At 40.8% G+C, this 22,066-nt stretch overlaps 2 protein-coding genes across 2 annotated transcripts; both read right to left on the minus strand.

Moving 5' to 3' along the window:
• Window positions 1-4,222: 4,222 nt before the first annotated feature.
• Window positions 4,223-7,655, minus strand: LOC309808402 (YTH domain-containing protein 1-like). The gene has a single exon (XM_082628703.1). The coding sequence runs from the start codon at window positions 6,411-6,413 to the stop codon at window positions 4,236-4,238; it is 2,178 nt and encodes a 725-aa protein (XP_082484829.1). The 5' UTR covers window positions 6,414-7,655; the 3' UTR covers window positions 4,223-4,235.
• Window positions 7,656-17,678: 10,023 nt separating this feature from the next.
• Window positions 17,679-21,481, minus strand: LOC309808405 (YTH domain-containing protein 1-like; the record flags this gene model as incomplete). Its single annotated transcript, XM_082628706.1, has 1 exon — window positions 17,679-21,481. Exon 1 carries the CDS (start codon window positions 19,854-19,856, stop codon window positions 17,679-17,681), a length of 2,178 nt encoding a protein of 725 aa, XP_082484832.1. The 5' UTR covers window positions 19,857-21,481.
• Between the last annotated feature and the right edge of the window lie 585 nt (window positions 21,482-22,066).

The raw sequence follows: 22,066 nt of genomic DNA on the forward strand, positions 1-22,066 counted from the left end.
ATGACAGAGTTTGCATTTACCCTGGTTTGTGTGAGGACAAACTTGAGTTACATTGTCCACCTGTAGGCAGCTCTGAGCACTTAGTAAAGGAACGAGATCTTAATTGGATGCCAACAAGTCCAGTTAACTTGTTGTGAAACCAGGTCCCCAATTCTCACTATGAAGGAAATGCTCAGAACTAGGATTAATAGGGAGAAATCACCACAGGTAAATGTCACTTCAGCATAAAGAACTTTCTAGGAATTAGACTTGTCTGCAGTGGAACAGGATGCCTTAGCGAGCAGACATGGATGGGGTCGCTAGTGGGCACTGGCAGGACATTGCTGTGTTTTTCTGGCCCAGGCTGAGTCTTATAAACATTTGCATTTGAGTGCTTTGTCTTGGAGTTCTTTCCAGTTTGTCACAGTCTCAGCCATTTCCTAAATACTACACATGACCCAATTCACACATCTACCTTACCTGACTGGCCCACTAGGCATTTGGATTGTTGACCGCTGAGTAAATTAGAGGTGTTTTAAGTGATGTTCTACCATATATTTGAGGGGCTTAACAACGTTTTAAAACTAACTTAATTTTTTTTCAGAAGAAGGGTTAATAAAACGAACTTAGTCCTGTTACCATAAATATTTTCTTGTACAAAATAGATAAAAATAGACGGAAGAAAAAAGAAAATAACAATTATTGACATTTGTTGAGTGCATACTATCAGTGACCATAAACTCTGATTTTCCCATTTTTGTCCCGTCAGTGCCTGTTGTCACTGTAGAATTATTAATACGGCCCCTTTTCACTTTTCAAAGTGTCTCTTACCCCAATCTCTCTCCTGCCCAGGGGCAGCCTCTGTTATTAATTTCTTGACTATCACTTAGGAAATTTCTATGACTATGTAAGCATTTATATATGCATATATGGCCCTTCCAAAAGAAAAAATAAATAAGAGCACACCATTTTAATACATCATTCTTAGCCTTGCTTTTATCTCACTTAGTGTGTCTTAAAGATTTTTTTTTTTTTTTTGCGGTACGCGGGTCTCACTGTTGCGGCCTCTCCTGTTGCAGAGCACAGGCTCCGGACGTGCAAGCCCAGCGGCCATGGCACACGGGCCCAGCCGCTCCGTGGCACGTGGCACGGACCTGGACACGAACCCGTGTCCCCTGCATCGGCAGGCGGACTCTCAACCACTGCGCCACCAGGGAAGCCCTAAAGACTTTTTTTGCAACACATAAATAAAATGTTAAATGTTAAATTTAACATGAATATTTGTTTTTTAAACCTTTTATTTAAAAATGATTATAGATTCATAAACTAAATATAGACTATAGATTCACTCTGTACTATAGAGAGAAAGAGGACCATGGACGTTTCACTCAGTTTCCCCCAGTGGTTACATCTTACACAATTATAGTACAGTATCAAAGCGAGGAAATAGACATTGGCGCAATGTTTGTATATTGTTCTATGTCATTTTGTCACATGACTCATTTAGCAACCAGTGCCGTCAAGATAGGGAACTGGTCCATCATCACGAAGATCTCCCTTGTGCTACTCTCTTGTAGCTGCCCCCTTCGCCCAACCTCTCACCATCCCATAACCCTGGCAACCACTAGTATGATTTCCATCTCTATAATTTTGTCATTTGGAGAATATTATGTACATCAAGGGTCCCCTACCCCCAGGCCGCAGACTGATACTGGTCTGCAGCCTGTTAGAAACCGGGCCACACAGCTGGAGGTGAGCGGCGGGCAAGGGAAGCTTCATGTGCCGCTCCCCATTGCTCCCCATCGCTCCCCATCGCTCGCATTACTGCCTGAACCATCCCACCACACCCTCAACCCCTGGCTGTGGAAAAAGTTGTCTTCCACGAAACCGGTCCCTGGTGCCAAAAATGTTGGGGACTGCTGATGTACATGGCATCTTATAGTGTGTGGCATTGAGATTCACTTTTCTTTAGTTAGCATAATGTATTTTTGAGATCCATCCAAATTGTTGTGTATTAATAGTTCATTCCTTTTAATTGCTGAGTTAATTAATTCCTGCTAATTTCATAATATGGGTATACTACAGTTTGTTTAGCCATTCACCTATTGAGGAACATTTTGTTTGTTTCAGTTTCTGGCTGTTACAAATAAAGCTGCTCTAGCACTCATATGTAGAACCTAAAACAAAACAAAACAAAAAAACTGAGCTCATAGATACAGAGAACAGATGAGTTGTTGCCAGAGGCAAGGGAGTGGGGAGTGGATGAAAGGAGTGAAGGGGGTCAAAAGGTACAAACTTTCAGTTATAAAATAAGTCCTAGGGATGTAACGTATAGCATGGTGACTCTAGTTAATGAAACTATATTGTATATTTGAAAGTTGATAAGAGAGTAGGTGTTAAAAGTTATCATCACAAGAAAAAAAATGTATCCATGTATGGTGAAAGGTGTTAACTAGACATATTGTGGAGATCATTTTGCAACATATGCCAATATCAAACAATTATGTTGTACATCTGAAACTGATCTGATGTTATATGTCAATTATACTTCAATTAAGTTGTTTTTAAAGCTGCTATAACGATCATTTCCTGGTTTTGTGTGAACATAGGTATTTGTTTCTTTGGTGTAAATACCAAGGAGTGAAATGGTTGGGTTGTATAAATGTATGTTTCATTAATTTAACAAAACTGCCAAACTGATTTCCCAAGTGTACCATTTTACATTCTCGCTAGCAATATATGAGAGATCAGATTCTCCATTATGCCAGCATTTGTTATTGTCACTATTTTTCATTTTAGCTGTCCTAATAGATGTAGTGATATCTCATTATGGTCTTTAAAAATTTTTTTAAACCTCTTTGTTGGAGTATAATTGTTTACAATGTTGTGTTATTTTCTGCTGTATAACAAAGTGAATCAGCTATATGTATACATGTATCCCCGTATCCCGTCCCACTTGCGTCTTCCTCCATCCCTCCCTATCCCACTCCTCTAGGTGGTCACAAAACACTGAGCTGATCTCCCTGTGCTATGTGGCTGCTTCCCACTAACTATTATACATTTGGTAGTGTATATATTTCGATGCCACTCTCTCACTTCATCCTAGCTTACCCTCCCCCCTCCCTGTGTCCTCAAGTCCATTCTCTACTTCGGCTTCTTTATTCCTGTCCTGAACCTATGTACATCAGAACCTTTTTTTTTTTTTAAGATGCCATTTTTATGTGTTAGCATACGGTATTTGTTTTTCTCTTTCTGACTTACTTCACTATGTATGACAGTCTCCAGGTCCATCCACCTCACTACAGATAACTCAATTTCATTTCTTTTTATGGCTGAGTAATATTTCATTGTACATATGTGTCACATCTTCTTTATCCATTCATGTGTCTATCGACACTTAGATTGTTTCCATGTCCCGGCTATTGTAAATAGTGCTGCAATGGTTATTGTGGTACGTGACTCTTTTTTTTTTTTTTTTTTTTGGTCAATCTTTACCAATTTATTTTATACAAAACAGTAGCAATGTAGAATATGGGAATTATCTTCCGCTGCCACACATGCAAGTTGTGAACATTCCAAGCCAATGTATACAGTTTGGAGGGGAAGGCTAAACAATAGCATCAACCATGCTACTGAACAGAGGAATTTTTTTATCTAAAAAGACTAAAAATTAGATAGCAACGTCTTAATATTGCTCTCATCATTGAAGATGGAAGAAACATAAAAAGTGACTTTTGTTAAGATTAAAAAAAGGAAAAGGAGAAACCAAGAGGCTGCTACAGCACTGCCTTACAGTCAAACCATCATATTTCAATATTTGCATACTTGATAGCAGCATTATTTTTACTGAACCGTGTGCACCTACATTTAGAAATACATCAAAGCAAAATATTGTGCCAGTCATCCATCAAGATGCAAAAGAAAGCAAGCAAACAAACAAAAAACTCTAGGATGAACATATTATATGTAGATGAACATTTATGGAGACTGAATCAATATCTACATTCTTGGGCTGTTCCATTCTGCCACAATAAAAGCCTCAACTCAAATTGTCAACTGTGCATTTTTTGGAGGATTTGAGTTTTTCCAGTTCTTATTATACTGCATGCTTGGAACAAAGCGGGTCATAATAAATCCTTCTACACAATGAACTTCAAGTAGACAGTTGAAAATAGTTTTACTACTTGTAAACACACACAACAAGAAAAATACAAGATTCTTTTTATTTTTAAAGACTCGGTGCTTCCAAAAGCACATTATCTTCTATATCGACCTCTCTCCCCTCGGTCTCTGTCCCGATCACATAATCGCTCTCTTTCTCGTTCTCTATCACGTCCTCTATCTCGTTCTCTGTCTCTTCTGTTATCTCTAGGGCGATCTCGCTGTCGCTCCCGATCTCTTTCACGAGGTCTACTTCTCCGACCGGTGACAACAGCTTGTGTTCGACGAAGGAAATCATCCACCCTCATATCATAATCATGTAGTCGTTTATCTCTGTATCTTGCTTCATGTGGTACTGGGTGATGTCCTGAGTAGGGGGGATGAGCTTGAGGAGGTGGAGCATGGTGCTGATGGTGTGGAGGTCGTTCCATTCCAGGATAAGGAGTCATTCCTCGCCGAGGTGCTGGTGGTCCCAGGTTATGAAATTCCCTCAAATAATCATTGTAGGACCCATTTAAAAACACATCTCGGGGAACTCCTGAAAACCGTCTATCTACTTCCTGGTATCGTGGATCCTTTAAATACCCTGGTGTCTGATGAAACTCAGGGGCATAGTCAATCCTTGCTTTCTTTCTGCTGTTATGAATATCATAATCTTCTGGTCGACGCCTTCCCACATCCCGGACTGGTTCTCGACGGGATGGACGATCTCTTGACTGGGGCTGAGAATGCATTCTTCTCTTGTGAGGCATTTTATGAACGACCTGATGCAAGTCAATACTTTCATCAGGGGGAAATAGAAGACAAAGCTGCTTTCCACATTCAAGTTCAATTTCCTGTCCATCACGTGCGATGTTTACTGGCTTATGTCCATTCCAAGGATTGGTGAGATGAGCCGACTTAGTGAAGGGTAGTCCACGCCTGCAAATCCAGTCAATTTTAAAGACACCTCCCAGCATTTTAGCGTTCATTCCTGCTGGAAGTACCCAATGTATAGGAGATCCTCCATGGTGTGATTCTGAAGAAAGTCTTGCAAATCCTTGAAATTTTCCACTGTCTCTCACAGAAAATATTAAGATAACACTCCTTGCAGATCTGAATGCAGCATTTAATTTCTTCTCATTTACTGGCAGTGTAGACCATACACCCTTAGCTTTGGCAAGGGACACATTCTCATGGCTGTTACTCTCTATGAGAAAAAATCTCGCATCCTGTAGGACATATTTGAGTTTACTGGTTTGATCTTTTCGGACAACATGAACGGCAGATTGTAATTTCACGTGCTTCTTTTCTGAACCTGCATATGACTCTGATGCAGAGCTTCCACTTGTATCAAAAACAATAGGAGATACGCCTCTAGCTCTCTTCCTTTCCTTCTTTTTCTCCTCTGATCCATCTGTTCCTGAACCAGATCTGACAGGCCCATCCGTGAAGGAAAGAGAGTCGATAGCCTCCCTTCGGGTGTCATAATCATTTCCCTCTTCCTTCTGGTCTCTCTCATCCTGTTCATATTCTTCTTCCTCCTCCTCCTCTTCCTCCTCCTCCTCCTCTTCCTCTTTTTCTTCCTCCTCCTCCTCCTTCTCCTCCTCTTCCTCTTCTTCTTCCTCCTCTTCCTCCTTTCCATCGTCATCCACCTCTTCATCTTCCTCCACATCTTGCACCCCTTCCTCCTCATTCTCAGTGTTGTTGCCTTGCTCATCCGAAGAACCACTGCTGCCAGTCTCATGGTCAGAGGCATGTTCTTCAGAGTTCACTTCCTCCTTAGAAGACTGGCTGGATCTGCTTGCACGTCTGTCCACTTCAAGCCCAATTCTCTCAGAGCCATCTGGTGTAAGGGATTTGACCCTCCTTTCAGGATCCCTTTTCCGCACACATGTTTTCTCAGGTTGACTCTTATAAGGTTCTCTGGAGGCACTACTTGACAAACGAGTCTTCCGATCAGCTTCTAGACGTTTGTATCTTTCAGATCTTTGATAGTCCTCATTTTTATACTCTGTGACTGGCTTTCCGTCTGTACTAACCATTCTTTTGTTATTGCTGACTGATGAGCTCAGTGGCTTAGAAATCAATTGTCTTGAAAGAACAGAAGGCTTTTGTTGCTTTGTGTCAGTAGATTCCATTCGGTCCCTTTTTCTTTTTGAACCCTCTTCCTCATTTTTATCTGGTTCACTCTCTGGATTATAGAGTTCATCATCCTGTTCTGGTATTTCAGACACAATAGCATCTAGAACAGTAAGTTCTATATCTTTCTCCTCTCGGCTGTCGGCCGCCATTGCTCCCCTCTTGTTTCCGCTGCTGCCGCCGCCGCCGCCGCCGCCGCTGCTCCGACGTGACTCGGGCGGGCGCCGCAGCCGCGGCAGCAGAAGCACAGGCGCGTCCGTCAGTCCGTCCGCTGGGCTTGCGCGCTTCGCACGTTAGCCTCTACCACTAACCCTTCCCGACTCACCCTTCCTCCTCACTTCTTCCCTTTCTCCCTTTTCCGCTTTCCTCCTTTCACTCCGGCCTCCCCCACCCTAGGCCCAGCCTTCCCGTTGGGGCTTAGGGACGGGAGGCGGTAATGGGGAGGGAAGGGAAACCATGGAGGCAGCGGGCAGCGGTATAATGGAGCCGTGTGAAACGATCCCCCTCCCAAAATGCCCTGCGCTGCTTACGCTTCGTTCCTCCCTGGGAACGTCACAGTGCCCCGTGACGCTTTTTGAATTATGGTTTTCTCAGGGTATATGTCCAGTAGTGGGATTGCTGGGTCATATCGTAGTTCTATTTTTAGTTTCTTAAGGCACCTCCATACTGTTCTCCATAGTGGCTGTATCAGTTTACATTCCCACCAAGAGAGCAAGAGGGTTCCCTTTTCTCCACACCCTCTCCAGCATTAATTGTTTGTAGGTGTTTTGATGCTGGCCATTCTGACCGGTGTGAGGTCGTACCTCATTGTAGTGTTGATTTGCATTTCTCTTATGATTAGTGATGTTGAGCATGCTTTCATGTGTTTGTTGGCAATCTGTATATCTTTGGAGAAATGTCTATTTAGGCCTTCTGCCCATTTTTGCATTGGGTCGTTGGTTTTTTTTGAGTTTGATTTTGGAGATTAATCCTTTGTCAGTTGCTACATTGGCAAATATTTTCTCCCATTCTGAGGGTTGTCTTTCCATCTTGTTTATGGTTTCCTTTGCTATGCAAAAGCTTCTAAGTTTCATGAGGTCCCATTTGTTTATTTTTGTTTTTATTTCCATGTCTCTAGGAGGTGGGTCAAAAAGGATCTTGCTGTGATGTATGTCATAGAGTGTTCTGCCTGTGTTTTCCTCTAAGAGTTTGAAAGTGTGTGGCCTTACATTTAGGTCTTTAATCCATTTTGAGTTTATTTTTGTGTATGGTGTTAGGGCGTGTTCTAATTTCATTCTTTTACATGTAGCTGTCCAGTTTTCCCAGCACCACTTATTGAAGAGGCTGTCGTTTCTCCACTGTATATTCTTGCCTCCTTTGTCAAAGATAAGGTGACCAGATGTGCGTGGGTTTATCTCTGGGCTTTCTATCCTGTTCCATTGATCTATATTTCCGTTTTTGTGCCACTACCATACTGCCGTGATGACTGTAGCTTTGTAGTACAGCCTGCAGTCCAGGCGCCTGATTCCTCCAGCTCCATTTTTCATTCTCAAGCCTGCTTTGGCTATTCGGGGTCTTTTGTGTTTCCATACAAATTGTGAATTGTTTTGTTCTAGTCCTGTGAAAAATGCCATTGGTAGTATGATAAGGATTACATTGAATCTGTAGATTGCTTTGGGTAGTATAGTCATTTTCACAATGTTGATTCTTCCAATTCACAAACATGGCATATCTCTCCATCTGTTTGTTTCATCTTTAATTTCTTTCATCAGTGTCTTATAGTTTTCTGCATACAGGTCTTTTGTCTCCTTAGGTAGGTTTATTCTTAGGTATTTTAGTGTTTTTGTTGCAATGGTAAATGGGATTGTTCCCCTAATTTCTCTTTCTGATCTTCTGTTGTTAGTGTATAGGAATGCAAGAGATTTCTGTGCATTAATTTTGTAGCCTGCTACTTTACCAGATTCATTGATTAGCTCTAGTAGTTTTCTGGTACCTTCTTTAGGATTCTCTAGGTATAGAATCATGTCATCTGCAAACCCTGACACTTTTACTACTTCTTTTCTGATTTGTATTGCTTTTATTTCTTTTTCATCTCTGACTGCTGTGGCTAAAACTTCCAAAACTATGTTGAGTAACAGTCGTGAGAGTGGGCAACCTTGTCGTGTTCCTCATCTTAGTGGAAATGGTTTCAGTTTTTCAACATTGAGAACGATGTTGGCTGTGGGTTTGTCATATATGGCCTGTGTTATGTTGAGTTCCCTCTATGCCTACTTTCTGGAGGGTTTTCTCATAAATGGGTGTTGAATTTAATCAAAAGCTTTTTCTGCATCTATTGAGATGATCGTATGGTTTTTCTCCTTCAGTTAGTTAATATGGTGTATCACATGGATTGATTTGCATATATTGAAGAACCCTTGCATTCCTGGGATAAACCCCACTTGATCATGGTGTATGATCCTTTTAATGTGCTCTTGGATTCCGTTTGCTAGTATTTTGTTGAGGATTTCTGCATCTATGTTCATCAATGATATCGGCCTGTAGTTTTCTTTTTTTGTGGCATCTTTGTCTGGTTTTGGTATCAGGATGATGGTGGCCTTGTAGAATGAGTTTGGGAGTGTTCTTCCCTCTGCTATATTTTGGAAGAGTTTGAGAAGGCTAGGTGTTAGCTCTTTTCTGAATGTTTGATAGAATTTGCCTGTGAAGCCATCTGGTCCTGGGCTTTTGTTTGTTGGAAGATTTTTAATCACAGTTTCAATTTCAATGCTTGTGATTGGCCGGCTTATATTTTCTATTTCATCCTGGTTCCGTCTCGGAAGGTTGTACTTTTCTCAGAATTTGTCCATTTCTTCCAGGTTTTCCATTGTATTGGCATATAGTTGCTTGTAGTAATCTCTCATGGTCCTTTGCATTTCTGCAGTGTCAGTTGTTACTTCTCCTATTTCATTTCTAATTCTATGGATTTGAGTCTTCTCCCTTTTTTTTTCTTGATGAGTCTGGGTGGTGGTTTATCAATTTTTTTTTATCTTCTAAAAGAACCAGCTTTTACTTGTGTTGATCTTTGCTATCGTTTCCTTCATTTCTTTCTCATTTATTCCTGCTCTGATCTTTATGATTTCTTCAGCTAACTTTGGGTTATCTTTGTTCTACTTCCTCTAATTGCTTTAAGTGTAAGGTTAGGTTGTTTATTTGAAATGTTTCTTGTTTCTTGAGGGAGGATTGTACTGCTATAGCCTTCCCTCTTAGAACTGCTTTTGCTGCATCCCGTAGGTTTTGGTTGGTCGTGTTTTCATTGTCATTTGGTTCTAGGTATTTTTTGATTTCCTCTTTGATTTCTTCAGTGATCTCTTGGTTATTAAGTAGTGTATTGTTTAGCCTCCATGTGTTTGTATTTTTGACAGACTTTTTCCTGTAATGGATATCTAGTTTCCTAGTGTTGTGGTCGGAAAAGACACTTGATACGATTTCAATTCTCTTAAATTTACCAGGCTTGATTTGTGACCCAAGATATGATCTATCCTGGAGAATGTTCCATGAGCACTTGAGAAGAAAGTGTATACTGCTGTTTTTGGATGGAATGTCCAATAAATATCAACTAAGTCCATCTTGTTTAATGTGTCATTTCTTTTTTCACAAACACACACACTTTATTTTATTTTTTCAAGAGATAAATAAACTGACACCAAGCATTGTAAATGGATGAACACAAAAAATACGACAATGAGTGCAAATACCAAACACGAAACACACTCATACTATGTCATAATATTGACATTCAGTCCAGTAATCCTCCACTGTAACAGCTCCTTTACTTTGCAGTGAAAATTGATTTGTATATGTTTTGCCTCTGAGTCCTCGTGGGATTTGTTTTTTATTCAAACAGAAAGTCACAAAAATTATAATCATCCTCATCAGTTCACTCAGTCCCATGTAATTAATTTTTTTTAATCTTGATCTTTTGTTAGCACCTTTATGAATTCATCAGTTTTCCATTAGAGCTCTGAAAATGCTTATTCATTCAGTTCAGCAGTATAGTCAGTTACCAGAAACCTGTACTTGTCAGAGTCTTTCCCATGAATTCCTTGAAGACGAATGTGTCATTTAAGGCTTGTGTTTCCTTATTTATTTTCAGTTTGGATGATCTGTCCATTGGTGAATGTGAGGTGTTAAAGTCCCCTATTATGATTTTGTTACTGTCGATTTCCCCTTTTATGGCTGTTAGCATTTGCCTTATGTATTGAGGTGCTTCTGTACTGGATGCATAAATATTTACAATTGTTATATCTTCTTCTTGGATTGATCCCTTAATCATTATGTAGTGTCCTTGTTTGTCTCCTGTAATAGTGTTTGTTTTAAAGTTTATTTTATCTGATATGAGAATTGCTACTCCAGCTTTCTTTTCATTTCCATTTGCATGGAATATCTTTTTCCATCCTCTCACTTTCAGTCTGTATGTGTCCCTAGGTCTGAAGTGGGTCTCTTGTAGACAGTACATGTACAGGTCTTGTTTTTGTATCCTTTCAGCCAGTCTATGCCTTTTGGTTGGAGCATTTAATCCATTTAAATGTAAGGTAATCATTGATATGTATGTTCCTATTACCATTTTCTCCATTGTTTTGAGATTGTTATTGTAGGCCTTTCCCTTGTCTTGTGTTTCCTGCCTAGAGAAGCTCTTTTAGCATTTGTTGTAATGCTGGTTTGGTGGTGCTGAATTCTCTTAGCCTTTGCTTGTCTGTAAAGGTTTTAATTTCTCCGTCGAATCTGAAGGAGATCCTTGCTGGGTAAAGTAGTCTTGGTTGTAGCTTTTCCCCTTTCATCACTCTAAATATGTCCTGACACTCCCTTCTCACTTGCAGAACTTCTGCTGAAAGATAAGCTGTTAACCTTATGGGGATTCCCTTGTATGCTATTTGTTGTTTTTCCCTTGCTACTTTTAATATATTTTCTTTGTATTTAATTTTTGGTAGCTTGATTAATATGTGTCTTGCCATGTTTCTCCTTGGATTTATCCTGTATGGGACTCTCTACCCATCCTGGACTTGATTAATCATTTCCTTTCCATAGTAGGGAGGTTTTCCACTATAATCTCTTCAAATATTTTCTCAGTCCCTTTCTTTCCCTGTTCTTCTTCTGTTATTCCTATAATTCGAATTTGGTGTCTTTCATGTTGTCCCAGACGTCTGTGAGTCTGTACTCAATTCTCTTCAATCGTTTTTCTTTATTCTGCTCTGCAGTAGTGATTTCCACGATTTTATCTTCCAGGTCACTTATCCATTCTTCTGTCTCAGTTATCCTGCTACTGAGTTCTTCTAGAGAATTTTAAATTTCATTTATTGTGTTGTTCCTCATTTGTTTTTTTTTTTTTTTTTTTTGCTCTTCAGTTCTTCTAGGTCATTGTTAAACGTTTCTTGTATTTTCTCCATTCAATTTCCAATATTTTGTATAATCTGTACTATTATTGCTCTGAATTCTTTTTCAGGTAGACAGCCTATTTCCTCTTCATTTGTTTGGTCTGGTGGGTTTTTACCTTGCTCCTTCATCTGCTGCAATAACAAACAAATGAATAAAATATGGCCCAGCCCTCATGTTACTCTAGTGAGAAAGAGCTGGTAAAAATACATTGCAATAAAGAGGGATAGACACCATGAGAGAAATCTACATGAAACAAGTGGAGACACATGGAACAGAGGGTCAATTCTACTCAGAGAGGCAGGGAGAGAGAAGGCTTCACAAAGGAGATGAAATAAGCTGATCTTAAAGGGTCCATAAGAAGTGTTGAGCAGGTCATAGAGCTGTGCATTTTGTCCAATAGACTTTGGTGACAGCCCAGGGAAACGAGGGCCCTGGGTGATGGCAGTAAGAATGGGAAAGAGGAGTGTAGAGGCTTGAGGTAGGATTATTAGGGGGTGACAGTTACATGTGGTGTCCAAGGAGAGCAATGAGCTGAAGTCCTGTGACTGGGGTGCCATTATCGGGGACAGTTTGTGGAAGAAGAGAATAGATTTATTTGAGTTTGTGGCACCTATAAAATAGAGGTGTGGATAAAAGACAAAAGAAAGGAGTATTGGGTTTTGGCAATAGCTTTTTGTCCAGAATGACTATTAAAAGCCATGTTACTGATAAGGAAAGAAAAGGATCATCCCTGACTTTCCCCCATTACCTCAGGTCAGTTTATTAGCCTTGCCATGGTCACCGGAGGCTCAAGCAATGTAGGAGATGAGATGTGATTTCCACAGGTGAGGGTTGGGGACCATGGCCACATTCAGTCCTCGGCTGGTTAGACAGAGTCTCTCTCCTTCTCTGGCATCTGGATTTGCTTTCTTAAGGAAAAGAGAAAGAGTGTTATTTTAGCTAGTGGATGAGCAACTTTTGAGAACTTAGGTATTCATTTAAGCTTCTCTTGACAGGTATTTATTGGGCAAATGTTTATTAGTATGTACTAGGCACAGTTATTGAGGTTGGGGATGCTGTAAGGAACAAAACACAGCCCCAGCTGTCCTGGGACTTAGGTTATGGGTGCTGTGAGCTAGTAAGTAAATACAGAAAGGGGTACGCTATACAAATGCCTGTGGGAAGAGGATCCAGGAAGATGGCACAGCCAAGCGCAAAGGCCCTGTGGCAGGAGCAAATCCAGGTTAGCTGCGTGCGTGAGTAATAAATTGCTCTTCTGGACCATCACCTCTTCCCCCGTTGAATTTCAGGAACGGGCTCTGAATTTCTTGGTTACTGAGTGAAACAAATTCTCCTTGAGAGGATAGACATCCTGTTACTTGGTGTGGCTCTAGACCTGATTTGTAACATGAATGAGAGCCTTGGATAAGCTTTGGAGATTTTACTTCCTTGGAGCTCAAATGCTCTGGGAAGCAACTGCCATCTAGTGGCGAAATGAGGAAACATGCCTGGTAGATTGGGAAGAGAGGAAGCTCAACCTTGGATCGCTGGCTATGGAATTACTCTGAAAATCTGCATATTTTCCACTCTCACAAAATCCACGTAAGTTGAACAATAAGCTCCAAAGTAACCTCTGTCACAATTGTTTTCTGACAGGAGGAGGCATTTTCTTTGACATGTACTTGGCATTTTAACGTTTCCATATTTAATCTTCACAGCAACTCTGCAAATTGGCCGTTTTTATTATCCTCATTTTGAATAGGAAGATAAGTAAAGATTGAATCACTTTTTCAATGTATTAGATCTGTTAAATGACAGAGTTTGCATTTACCCTGGTTTGTGTGAGGACAAACTTGAGTTACATTGTCCACCTGTAGGCAGCTCTGAGCACTTAGTAAAGGAACGAGATCTTAATTGGATGCCAACAAGTCCAGTTAACTTGTTGTGAAACCAGGTCCCCAATTCTCACTATGAAGGAAATGCTCAGAACTAGGATTAATAGGGAGAAATCACCACAGGTAAATGTCACTTCAGCATAAAGAACTTTCTAGGAATTAGACTTGTCTGCAGTGGAACAGGATGCCTTAGCGAGCAGACATGGATGGGGTCGCTAGTGGGCACTGGCAGGACATTGCTGTGTTTTTCTGGCCCAGGCTGAGTCTTATAAACATTTGCATTTGAGTGCTTTGTCTTGGAGTTCTTTCCAGTTTGTCACAGTCTCAGCCATTTCCTAAATACTACACATGACCCAATTCACACATCTACCTTACCTGACTGGCCCACTAGGCATTTGGATTGTTGACCGCTGAGTAAATTAGAGGTGTTTTAAGTGATGTTCTACCATATATTTGAGGGGCTTAACAACGTTTTAAAACTAACTTAATTTTTTTTCAGAAGAAGGGTTAATAAAACGAACTTAGTCCTGTTACCATAAATATTTTCTTGTACAAAATAGATAAAAATAGACGGAAGAAAAAAGAAAATAACAATTATTGACATTTGTTGAGTGCATACTATCAGTGACCATAAACTCTGATTTTCCCATTTTTGTCCCGTCAGTGCCTGTTGTCACTGTAGAATTATTAATACGGCCCCTTTTCACTTTTCAAAGTGTCTCTTACCCCAATCTCTCTCCTGCCCAGGGGCAGCCTCTGTTATTAATTTCTTGACTATCACTTAGGAAATTTCTATGACTATGTAAGCATTTATATATGCATATATGGCCCTTCCAAAAGAAAAAATAAATAAGAGCACACCATTTTAATACATCATTCTTAGCCTTGCTTTTATCTCACTTAGTGTGTCTTAAAGATTTTTTTTTTTTTTTTTTGCGGTACGCGGGTCTCACTGTTGCGGCCTCTCCTGTTGCAGAGCACAGGCTCCGGACGTGCAAGCCCAGCGGCCATGGCACACGGGCCCAGCCGCTCCGTGGCACGTGGCACGGACCTGGACACGAACCCGTGTCCCCTGCATCGGCAGGCGGACTCTCAACCACTGCGCCACCAGGGAAGCCCTAAAGACTTTTTTTGCAACACATAAATAAAATGTTAAATGTTAAATTTAACATGAATATTTGTTTTTTAAACCTTTTATTTAAAAATGATTATAGATTCATAAACTAAATATAGACTATAGATTCACTCTGTACTATAGAGAGAAAGAGGACCATGGACGTTTCACTCAGTTTCCCCCAGTGGTTACATCTTACACAATTATAGTACAGTATCAAAGCGAGGAAATAGACATTGGCGCAATGTTTGTATATTGTTCTATGTCATTTTGTCACATGACTCATTTAGCAACCAGTGCCGTCAAGATAGGGAACTGGTCCATCATCACGAAGATCTCCCTTGTGCTACTCTCTTGTAGCTGCCCCCTTCGCCCAACCTCTCACCATCCCATAACCCTGGCAACCACTAGTATGATTTCCATCTCTATAATTTTGTCATTTGGAGAATATTATGTACATCAAGGGTCCCCTACCCCCAGGCCGCAGACTGATACTGGTCTGCAGCCTGTTAGAAACCGGGCCACACAGCTGGAGGTGAGCGGCGGGCAAGGGAAGCTTCATGTGCCGCTCCCCATTGCTCCCCATCGCTCCCCATCGCTCGCATTACTGCCTGAACCATCCCACCACACCCTCAACCCCTGGCTGTGGAAAAAGTTGTCTTCCACGAAACCGGTCCCTGGTGCCAAAAATGTTGGGGACTGCTGATGTACATGGCATCTTATAGTGTGTGGCATTGAGATTCACTTTTCTTTAGTTAGCATAATGTATTTTTGAGATCCATCCAAATTGTTGTGTATTAATAGTTCATTCCTTTTAATTGCTGAGTTAATTAATTCCTGCTAATTTCATAATATGGGTATACTACAGTTTGTTTAGCCATTCACCTATTGAGGAACATTTTGTTTGTTTCAGTTTCTGGCTGTTACAAATAAAGCTGCTCTAGCACTCATATGTAGAACCTAAAACAAAACAAAACAAAAAAACTGAGCTCATAGATACAGAGAACAGATGAGTTGTTGCCAGAGGCAAGGGAGTGGGGAGTGGATGAAAGGAGTGAAGGGGGTCAAAAGGTACAAACTTTCAGTTATAAAATAAGTCCTAGGGATGTAACGTATAGCATGGTGACTCTAGTTAATGAAACTATATTGTATATTTGAAAGTTGATAAGAGAGTAGGTATTCAAAGTTATCATCACAAGAAAAAAAATGTATCCATGTATGGTGAAAGGTGTTAACTAGACATATTGTGGAGATCATTTTGCAACATATGCCAATATCAAACAATTATGTTGTACATCTGAAACTGATCTGATGTTATATGTCAATTATACTTCAATTAAGTTGTTTTTAAAGCTGCTATAACGATCATTTCCTGGTTTTGTGTGAACATAGGTATTTGTTTCTTTGGTGTAAATACCAAGGAGTGAAATGGTTGGGCTGTATAAATGTATGTTTCATTAATTTAACAAAACTGCCAAACTGATTTCCCAAGTGTACCATTTTACATTCTCGCTAGCAATATATGAGAGATCAGATTCTCCATTATGCCAGCATTTGTTATTGTCACTATTTTTCATTTTAGCTGTCCTAATAGATGTAGTGATATCTCATTATGGTCTTTAAAAATTTTTTTAAACCTCTTTGTTGGAGTATAATTGTTTACAATGTTGTGTTATTTTCTGCTGTATAACAAAGTGAATCAGCTATATGTATACATGTATCCCCGTATCCCGTCCCACTTGCGTCTTCCTCCATCCCTCCCTATCCCACTCCTCTAGGTGGTCACAAAACACTGAGCTGATCTCCCTGTGCTATGTGGCTGCTTCCCACTAACTATTATACATTTGGTAGTGTATATATTTCGATGCCACTCTCTCACTTCATCCTAGCTTACCCTCCCCCCTCCCTGTGTCCTCAAGTCCATTCTCTACTTCGGCTTCTTTATTCCTGTCCTGAACCTATGTACATCAGAACCTTTTTTTTTTTTTTTAAGATGCCATTTTTATGTGTTAGCATACGGTATTTGTTTTTCTCTTTCTGACTTACTTCACTATGTATGACAGTCTCCAGGTCCATCCACCTCACTACAGATAACTCAATTTCATTTCTTTTTATGGCTGAGTAATATTTCATTGTACATATGTGTCACATCTTCTTTATCCATTCATGTGTCTATCGACACTTAGATTGTTTCCATGTCCCGGCTATTGTAAATAGTGCTGCAATGGTTATTGTGGTACGTGACTCTTTTTTTTTTTTTTTTTTTTTGTCAATCTTTACCAATTTATTTTATACAAAACAGTAGCAATGTAGAATATGGGAATTATCTTCCGCTGCCACACATGCAAGTTGTGAACATTCCAAGCCAATGTATACAGTTTGGAGGGGAAGGCTAAACAATAGCATCAACCATGCTACTGAACAGAGGAATTTTTTTATCTAAAAAGACTAAAAATTAGATAGCAACGTCTTAATATTGCTCTCATCATTGAAGATGGAAGAAACATAAAAAGTGACTTTTGTTAAGATTAAAAAAAGGAAAAGGAGAAACCAAGAGGCTGCTACAGCACTGCCTTACAGTCAAACCATCATATTTCAATATTTGCATACTTGATAGCAGCATTATTTTTACTGAACCGTGTGCACCTACATTTAGAAATACATCAAAGCAAAATATTGTGCCAGTCATCCATCAAGATGCAAAAGAAAGCAAGCAAACAAACAAAAAACTCTAGGATGAACATATTATATGTAGATGAACATTTATGGAGACTGAATCAATATCTACATTCTTGGGCTGTTCCATTCTGCCACAATAAAAGCCTCAACTCAAATTGTCAACTGTGCATTTTTTGGAGGATTTGAGTTTTTCCAGTTCTTATTATACTGCATGCTTGGAACAAAGCGGGTCATAATAAATCCTTCTACACAATGAACTTCAAGTAGACAGTTGAAAATAGTTTTACTACTTGTAAACACACACAACAAGAAAAATACAAGATTCTTTTTATTTTTAAAGAATTGGTGCTTCCAAAAGCACATTATCTTCTATATCGACCTCTCTCCCCTCGGTCTCTGTCCCGATCACATAATCGCTCTCTTTCTCGTTCTCTATCACGTCCTCTATCTCGTTCTCTGTCTCTTCTGTTATCTCTAGGGCGATCTCGCTGTCGCTCCCGATCTCTTTCACGAGGTCTACTTCTCCGACCGGTGACAACAGCTTGTGTTCGACGAAGGAAATCATCCACCCTCATATCATAATCATGTAGTCGTTTATCTCTGTATCTTGCTTCATGTGGTACTGGGTGATGTCCTGAGTAGGGGGGATGAGCTTGAGGAGGTGGAGCATGGTGCTGATGGTGTGGAGGTCGTTCCATTCCAGGATAAGGAGTCATTCCTCGCCGAGGTGCTGGTGGTCCCAGGTTATGAAATTCCCTCAAATAATCATTGTAGGACCCATTTAAAAACACATCTCGGGGAACTCCTGAAAACCGTCTATCTACTTCCTGGTATCGTGGATCCTTTAAATACCCTGGTGTCTGATGAAACTCAGGGGCATAGTCAATCCTTGCTTTCTTTCTGCTGTTATGAATATCATAATCTTCTGGTCGACGCCTTCCCACATCCCGGACTGGTTCTCGACGGGATGGACGATCTCTTGACTGGGGCTGAGAATGCATTCTTCTCTTGTGAGGCATTTTATGAACGACCTGATGCAAGTCAATACTTTCATCAGGGGGAAATAGAAGACAAAGCTGCTTTCCACATTCAAGTTCAATTTCCTGTCCATCACGTGCGATGTTTACTGGCTTATGTCCATTCCAAGGATTGGTGAGATGAGCCGACTTAGTGAAGGGTAGTCCACGCCTGCAAATCCAGTCAATTTTAAAGACACCTCCCAGCATTTTAGCGTTCATTCCTGCTGGAAGTACCCAATGTATAGGAGATCCTCCATGGTGTGATTCTGAAGAAAGTCTTGCAAATCCTTGAAATTTTCCACTGTCTCTCACAGAAAATATTAAGATAGCACTCCTTGCAGATCTGAATGCAGCATTTAATTTCTTCTCATTTACTGGCAGTGTAGACCATACACCCTTAGCTTTGGCAAGGGACACATTCTCATGGCTGTTACTCTCTATGAGAAAAAATCTCGCATCCTGTAGGACATATTTGAGTTTACTGGTTTGATCTTTTCGGACAACATGAACGGCAGATTGTAATTTCACGTGCTTCTTTTCTGAACCTGCATATGACTCTGATGCAGAGCTTCCACTTGTATCAAAAACAATAGGAGATACGCCTCTAGCTCTCTTCCTTTCCTTCTTTTTCTCCTCTGATCCATCTGTTCCTGAACCAGATCTGACAGGCCCATCCGTGAAGGAAAGAGAGTCGATAGCCTCCCTTCGGGTGTCATAATCATTTCCCTCTTCCTTCTGGTCTCTCTCATCCTGTTCATATTCTTCTTCCTCCTCCTCCTCTTCCTCCTCCTCCTCCTCTTCCTCTTTTTCTTCCTCCTCCTCCTCCTTCTCCTCCTCTTCCTCTTCTTCTTCCTCCTCTTCCTCCTTTCCATCGTCATCCACCTCTTCATCTTCCTCCACATCTTGCACCCCTTCCTCCTCATTCTCAGTGTTGTTGCCTTGCTCATCCGAAGAACCACTGCTGCCAGTCTCATGGTCAGAGGCATGTTCTTCAGAGTTCACTTCCTCCTTAGAAGACTGGCTGGATCTGCTTGCACGTCTGTCCACTTCAAGCCCAATTCTCTCAGAGCCATCTGGTGTAAGGGATTTGACCCTCCTTTCAGGATCCCTTTTCCGCACACATGTTTTCTCAGGTTGACTCTTATAAGGTTCTCTGGAGGCACTACTTGACAAACGAGTCTTCCGATCAGCTTCTAGACGTTTGTATCTTTCAGATCTTTGATAGTCCTCATTTTTATACTCTGTGACTGGCTTTCCGTCTGTACTAACCATTCTTTTGTTATTGCTGACTGATGAGCTCAGTGGCTTAGAAATCAATTGTCTTGAAAGAACAGAAGGCTTTTGTTGCTTTGTGTCAGTAGATTCCATTCGGTCCCTTTTTCTTTTTGAACCCTCTTCCTCATTTTTATCTGGTTCACTCTCTGGATTATAGAGTTCATCATCCTGTTCTGGTATTTCAGACACAATAGCATCTAGAACAGTAAGTTCTATATCTTTCTCCTCTCGGCTGTCGGCCGCCATTGCTCCCCTCTTGTTTCCGCCGCCGCCGCCGCCGCCGCCGCCGCCGCTGCTCCGACGTGACTCGGGCGGGCGCCGCAGCCGCGGCAGCAGAAGCACAGGCGCGTCCGTCAGTCCGTCCGCTGGGCTTGCGCGCTTCGCACGTTAGCCTCTACCACTAACCCTTCCCGACTCACCCTTCCTCCTCACTTCTTCCCTTTCTCCCTTTTCCGCTTTCCTCCTTTCACTCCGGCCTCCCCCACCCTAGGCCCAGCCTTCCCGTTGGGGCTTAGGGACGGGAGGCGGTAATGGGGAGGGAAGGGAAACCATGGAGGCAGCGGGCAGCGGTATAATGGAGCCGTGTGAAACGATCCCCCTCCCAAAATGCCCTGCGCTGCTTACGCTTCGTTCCTCCCTGGGAACGTCACAGTGCCCCGTGACGCTTTTTGAATTATGGTTTTCTCAGGGTATATGTCCAGTAGTGGGATTGCTGGGTCATATCGTAGTTCTATTTTTAGTTTCTTAAGGCACCTCCATACTGTTCTCCATAGTGGCTGTATCAGTTTACATTCCCACCAAGAGAGCAAGAGGGTTCCCTTTTCTCCACACCCTCTCCAGCATTAATTGTTTGTAGGTGTTTTGATGCTGGCCATTCTGACCGGTGTGAGGTCGTACCTCATTGTAGTGTTGATTTGCATTTCTCTTATGATTAGTGATGTTGAGCATGCTTTCATGTGTTTGTTGGCAATCTGTATATCTTTGGAGAAATGTCTATTTAGGCCTTCTGCCCATTTTTGCATTGGGTCGTTGGTTTTTTTTGAGTTTGATTTTGGAGATTAATCCTTTGTCAGTTGCTACATTGGCAAATATTTTCTCCCATTCTGAGGGTTGTCTTTCCATCTTGTTTATGGTTTCCTTTGCTATGCAAAAGCTTCTAAGTTTCATGAGGTCCCATTTGTTTATTTTTGTTTTTATTTCCATGTCTCTAGGAGGTGGGTCAAAAAGGATCTTGCTGTGATGTATGTCATAGAGTGTTCTGCCTGTGTTTTCCTCTAAGAGTTTGAAAGTGTGTGGCCTTACATTTAGGTCTTTAATCCATTTTGAGTTTATTTTTGTGTATGGTGTTAGGGCGTGTTCTAATTTCATTCTTTTACATGTAGCTGTCCAGTTTTCCCAGCACCACTTATTGAAGAGGCTGTCGTTTCTCCACTGTATATTCTTGCCTCCTTTGTCAAAGATAAGGTGACCAGATGTGCGTGGGTTTATCTCTGGGCTTTCTATCCTGTTCCATTGATCTATATTTCTGTTTTTGTGCCACTACCATACTGCCGTGATGACTGTAGCTTTGTAGTACAGCCTGAAGTCCAGGCGCCTGATTCCTCCAGCTCCATTTTTCATTCTCAAGCCTGCTTTGGCTATTCGGGGTCTTTTGTGTTTCCATACAAATTGTGAATTGTTTTGTTCTAGTTCTGTGAAAAATGCCATTGGTAGTATGATAAGGATTACATTGAATCTGTAGATTGCTTTGGGTAGTATAGTCATTTTCACAATGTTGATTCTTCCAATTCACAAACATGGCATATCTCTCCATCTGTTTGTTTCATCTTTAATTTCTTTCATCAGTGTCTTATAGCTTTCTGCATACAGGTCTTTTGTCTCCTTAGGTAGGTTTATTCTTAGGTATTTTAGTGTTTTTGTTGCAATGGTAAATGGGATTGTTCCCCTAATTTCTCTTTCTGATCTTCTGTTGTTAGTGTATAGGAATGCAAGAGATTTCTGTGCATTAATTTTGTAGCCTGCTACTTTACCAGATTCATTGATTAGCTCTAGTAGTTTTCTGGTACCTTCTTTAGGATTCTCTAGGTATAGAATCATGTCATCTGCAAACCCTGACACTTTTACTACTTCTTTTCTGATTTGTATTGCTTTTATTTCTTTTTCATCTCTGACTGCTGTGGCTAAAACTTCCAAAACTATGTTGAGTAACAGTCGTGAGAGTGGGCAACCTTGCCGTGTTCCTCATCTTAGTGGAAATGGTTTCAGTTTTTCAACATTGAGAACGATGTTGGCTGTGGGTTTGTCATATATGGCCTGTGTTATGTTGAGTTCCCTCTATGCCTACTTTCTGGAGGGTTTTCTCATAAATGGGTGTTGAATTTAATCAAAAGCTTTTTCTGCATCTATTGAGATGATCGTATGGTTTTTCTCCTTCAGTTAGTTAATATGGTGTATCA

Source organism: Mesoplodon mirus, assembly GCF_964341445.2.
Source record: "Mesoplodon mirus genome assembly, chromosome: 7".
NCBI lineage: Eukaryota > Metazoa > Chordata > Mammalia > Artiodactyla > Ziphiidae > Mesoplodon > Mesoplodon mirus.

Coding starts and splice junctions, on each gene's coding strand:
- LOC309808402 (XM_082628703.1), bottom strand. CDS start 6,413: ATGGCGGCCGACAGCCGAGAGGAGAAAGATATAGAACTTACTGTTCTA.